Here is a 5,341-nt window from a genome sequence, read left to right on the forward strand (position 1 = left end):
CTGTTATACACACGATCTTTGCTCTGACGTGACGCTCTTGTCCGAACAAACATGGCGAACATTCGGTGTGTGAAGGTGAGGAAAAAAATAAAATTATATCCTGCACTCAGAGTGAATGTAATGCGTCAGACTTTAAATGGACTCGTTTTTTGATACGTGCAGGTTGTTTTTCTTCTGGTTAGCTTGAGTTCCTGGAGCTTAGCAAACTCACTAGAGCGCCCTCGGTAGTGTTACCTCCAGGCTCTTCTGGAGACTTGAGCACTGATAATATGAAAGGTCGACAGCATTAACTTTAGAGATATCTGTATTTCATTCTGAGCAGTTGAAACTTTAATTAAATAATATCTGCACTAATATTCCGATCTGTAAGAATCACCCATTGAGTTAGGACAATTAATTCAATGGATTAAAGATAATTTACCTAATTAAATAATTCGATAAATTATCTACCGTGTCTTTCCATTTGAAATATTAACTCCAGATATCTTCAATAGGGTTGTGATTTCAAATAAAGTAATTCTTTATGTTTACATATGAAGTTCTTGAACGTCTCACCAGTCAAAACTTACGTTGAATTAATTGTTAATTGTGATTGTAGATGTTAAAAAAATAAAATAAATACTCATTTATAATTAAGAATATCTGCACTCATATTCTGTCTAGTTCAAAACATGTGTTTTGGAAAGTCAACTTTATTTTGGATCTGGACTAAAAGTCACGTATGTTGTCATTTGTTTTATCACACATACTTGTGAATTCTGGAGATTCCTGGATTTGAATTGTGGATCTTCGTCGATGTGACTGTGGTGCAAAACAGTGACTGTGACTGCTGATACGATCCACATCTACAAAACCACTTATTAGAATACAATGTGAAATGTTTTCAAATGGTCTTGTGTATTTGCTTGATATTGAGGGCAGAGCAAGAACCAGAATTGATTGATAGTCAAAATGGTTTATCTGTAGGTCGATTAGTCAGCTCAGCTCCACAAACAGCAGAAGTGATCACTTGTGTCGTTTCTTCTCTAAAATTAACCAGGTTCATGAATTAATCAGAGCAGTTTTTATCTCTCCTGTCACCCATTTTTCTCAGCGATCCATGTGTTTTCTTTCCATGTGTTCCCTCTTCTTCCCTCCTCACCTGCTGTCCATCCCTGTCCGTGTGTGTTGAGTAGGGTATGGTTGGCCTGGTGACGGGCGGTGCGTCCGGTTTGGGTCGGGCCACTGTGGAGCGTCTGGTGCAGAGCGGAGCGTCTGCTGTGATCGTGGACCTGCCCTCCTCAGATGGACAAGCTGTGGCAGCCAGTCTGGGAGACCGCTGTGCCTTCGCTCCTGCAGACGTGAGTCGTTCACTCTTACAAAACGGACATGCATGAATATTTCATCTTGCTTATGACCTTCTAATCCTGTAATATAAATGAAGGTCATCTAAAGCGTGGTACTCGGGTAAGAAACCACCAATATACATGACTTCTGATAACTGTTTGGATGACAGGACACTCCCGTGTGCTTGTTGTGTTGATCAGATCTTTCTGACACAGCCACAACGCTCTGTCTCACCAAGTTGTTGCTCGCATTTGAACGTTTGTATTAAACTTTTCTCAGCTGGTCTTGTAATCTCAATTTGAGCCCGTAAGAGAAACATGTTAAATCATGTTAAATGCAGATCACTGCCTGCAGCTGTAGCTGTGGGTGTAATGTCCAATCAGTCCAGTAGATGGCGCTCACACGTGGCACATCTTCCAACACAATCACCAGTATATTCATGGAGTATAATGTAACCTCTAAATTCCTCTTCTGTCCCATTTTTTACAAGGTATTTCAGATCTCTCTAGTTTCTTGCCTTACATGCAAAATGTACCAAATAATACTAGTCTTTGTTGTTTCTATGTTATCCTCCAGAATTCTTACTAATCTAATGTCAGAAATGGTCCTGGGGCTAAAACTGGTGGTTCTGTCTTTTCCAGGTGACTTCAGAGGCCGATGTTCGATCAGCGGTGTCCCTGGCCAGAGAGAAGTTTGGGAGGTTGGACCTGGCTGTTAATTGCGCTGGCATTGCTGTGGCTGTTAAAACGTATAACTTCAAGAAGGACATCGCTCACAGCCTGGAAGACTTCCAGCGTGTTATCAATGTAAGAAGGACAGACGGTCGATGAAAGGAGGCGGAAAGTACGGAAATCACGCGTCAATTGATTTCTTTTTTCCTTCAGGTGAATATTGCCGGATCTTTTAATGTGATTCGTCTGTCCGCGGGTGAGATGGGGAAGAACGAGCCTGACGCAGATGGACACAGAGGCTGCATCATTAACACTGCCAGTGTGGCAGCTTTTGATGGACAGGTAGTTAAAAACACAATTAAAAATGCTCACAACGCTGTAGGCTCTGTGTAGACCAAGTTTAAGTAGTCTTGTTAATCGGCTTAATTTCGGTCTATGTTTTTTCTCTAGGTCGGACAAGCGGCTTACTCTGCTTCTAAAGGAGGTATCGTTGGAATGACCCTCCCCATCGCAAGAGATCTTGCACCCATGGGCATCAGAGTCGTTACCATAGCACCTGGTCAGTGTACACACTTTTACACATTCAGTATGTGGCAGTATCATGTGGGAGGTAAACACTAAGGAGCTTAACTCTGCATAAAGACTGGAAGCAGGGCGAAGAACTAACCAGGCAGAAATAACACAATATCCACCTTGAACCAAACATTCAGTTTTCAATAAATATTGTTGATTGTTGTTAAAGGCTTTATGTTTTCACATGATTAAAAAAAAAAATTACTTACCGTATGTGGAAACAAAACCCCAAAGAACCACTTCAGGCCGTGACACACCATGACAACAGCTGTCTTCTCTCTCTGGTGTTGGGACATTGGTGAGTGTTTTATCTCTTGCCAGACCTATGTAGGTGGATTTTAACCCAACACGACATGCTGAATCTTCAGCGAGACACTCTGATTGGCTGTCCAGCTTAGTGAACAAGTGTGTAGTAATCTGAACTTTCAAATAAAGAAATATTTTTACAACAAGATCAACTAAAACAAATAAACCGTAGACCAGCTGATCTGCATGATTCAGGAGAGGCCAGCACTGTAGGATGTTTTGTAGTTCTTCATAGTCTAATGGGAGCTCTTCTAGATTCCCTCTTTTGAATTAATTTTTATTGGGTTGGTGTGTCTGGGCCTTTACATCTATGTTCAAGCTTATTATTCATTACATTAAACCAGGTAGCATCATCATCCCAGAAGTTACTGACCTCTTCTTGCAGCACACATCAAATCAAACCGTTTTAAACATCAAAATCAAGTTCAGTGTTTTTTATTTCATTTTTGGGATTATTATATTTATGTATTTCGTGTGTGTTAGATTAACTCATGAACATGAATTCTTTTTTCATTTTAGGGTTATCGGATTGCCAGTTGAGTTAAAAACTAGGGATGGGACTCTAATGCGTTAATTGCTATTAATCAATTACAAAAAATGAATTTAAAATGAATATGTTCTGAAATGGCACTTTAACTTTAGGTCTGTTCAGTTTTGCCCAGGGATATTTTCTTTCTTTTTCTACTGTTTTGAATTGAAATACAATTAAATGCATTTTTCCAGACATTAAAAGAGCTTGAGTTTACAATATTCATGTCTGTCTCCATTTAAATCCATTTAAATTACAAAATGTTGCCTTTTGGGGCAAATATTGTAATGCGATTAATCAAGATCAGTTAATTAATTCCAAAGCCTCTAATTAATTTGATTGTTTTTTTTAATCTAGTCCCAGCCCAATTAAGAACAAATGGCACACAGATTTGCTAACCTTTTTTACCTTAGTGTGATTTTCAGTGTCAGAATTGAAATGGTGAGAATGATTGGTTATTGACACTTGATCTTGAGTAAAGGAACTCACTCAACACCAGGAAGTGACATTTTCTTGCCGTCTTTCCTCCCCCAGGGCTGTTCTCCACTCCTCTCCTCGCCAGTCTTCCAGAGAAGGTGCGCTCGTTTCTTGCTCGCCAGGTGCCCTTCCCCTCGCGCCTGGGAGACCCCGCTGAGTTTGCTCACTTGGTGACGTCGCTGGTGGAGAACCCCATGATTAACGGAGAGGTCATTAGACTGGACGGAGCCATTCGCATGCAGCCCTGAGACGGATCGTGTGTTTGTTTGTTTGTGTGTATGTGTGTGTTTGTCTGGCTGGTGTATCTACGTTCTAGAAATCTACACATGGTAACTATAAACTGTCATCAATTACTGTTTTATGAAATAATGTGTGAGACTGAGAGTGAAAGACTTTAAAAATGTTCTTTATTCAGACCACTACAATTTAATAAACATCAGATGAGTTTGATTAACTATTCAACTATAGTTTTTGTTTTCTTTCTGTAACTGTTTTTATCAAGCATGTCGATCATCACAATAACACGAGGTAGATTCTAGGAAAATTCAGTTATGCTTAAAACCCATTAAGAAAGATTTTATTTGTATTTGTTGGGCTAATGGAACAGATTGTGGGGACAGTCACTTAAACACAGTGATAAATAAAGACCAAATGTGTAGTCTGCTCTGTAAAAATGTAAAGCAACATTGGATAAATTATTTGATAAATTCATGTTCATACAAATATATGAATGAAAGGAACCCATACAAATGCAACTTTCATACAGTTCCACCTGAGTTCAGAGTTGAAGTTTTATGAACACTGAGTATAGAATAAATGTTTCCCCTGAGCTTTAGCAGGCACAAAAGGCACGCAGTGACAGACAGCTGCATTTAGATAAAGCCACAATCTAAAACAAGTCGAATTCAAATCCAGACCCTAAAAAAGAAAAACCAATTCGATTACCAAAGGTGAAGCCAGTTCCTAGCACTTTCGCTTCTATGTTTGTTGGACTGATGCTTACTCCGGTGTCTGCTGCCAGACCAATTGTAGCTTTTACTGGACCAGCAGAGGCTGAAGCACTGGCCACTTCTGCTTTGGCAAAGGCTTTGGCACCCAGAACACTGACTCCGACTCCTGCACTGGCATTGGGCCCTTTGGCCTCAGCATCAAAAACACTCCATTCAGCGCGAGCATAGCCGACTCCTGCACCAGCGTACAGTCCTGCCTCAGGAAGACGCTTCCCAAGTTTGTCCTCGAATCCGTCTGCATATGTCCCAGCGCCACTGTAGGCACCAAGAGCAACAGCTTTACCAGGCCGATCAACGGTGCTGACCATTTTCATTACTCCTCCTGCATCAGCGTTTGCCTCTCGTCTCAGCATTGTGTGGGCTGCAAATAAAAGTAGGTAGACGTTTATAGTGCCGATAAAAAATATTTCCCCTTTTATTGCTTTTACAAATATGGTCAATATAATTTT

The 5,341-nt window shown here is 40.4% G+C and overlaps 1 protein-coding gene across 1 annotated transcript; it reads left to right on the plus strand.

Moving 5' to 3' along the window:
* On the plus strand, positions 1 to 4,640 carry hsd17b10 (hydroxysteroid (17-beta) dehydrogenase 10). Its single transcript, XM_084554012.1, has 6 exons — positions 1 to 75; positions 1,176 to 1,340; positions 1,968 to 2,132; positions 2,211 to 2,339; positions 2,448 to 2,556; positions 3,940 to 4,640. The coding sequence occupies exons 1-6, from the start codon at positions 52 to 54 to the stop codon at positions 4,128 to 4,130; spliced, it is 783 nt and encodes a 260-aa protein (XP_084410138.1). The 5' UTR covers positions 1 to 51; the 3' UTR covers positions 4,131 to 4,640.
* The last annotated feature ends 701 nt before the right edge of the window (positions 4,641 to 5,341 follow it).

This window comes from Chelon labrosus (genome assembly GCF_963514085.1).
Source record: "Chelon labrosus genome assembly, chromosome: 10".
NCBI classification, from domain to species: Eukaryota; Metazoa; Chordata; class Actinopteri; order Mugiliformes; family Mugilidae; genus Chelon; species Chelon labrosus.

Excerpts from the sequence above, each read along its gene's own strand:
- hsd17b10 (XM_084554012.1), top strand. The coding sequence starts at position 52 with ATGGCGAACATTCGGTGTGTGAAG. Across the intron at positions 2,133-2,210 it reads ACTTCCAGCGTGTTATCAAT|GTGAATATTGCCGGATCTTT; the intron begins GTAAGAAGGACA and ends TTTTTCCTTCAG. Across the intron at positions 2,340-2,447 it reads TGGCAGCTTTTGATGGACAG|GTCGGACAAGCGGCTTACTC; the intron begins GTAGTTAAAAAC and ends TTTTTTCTCTAG.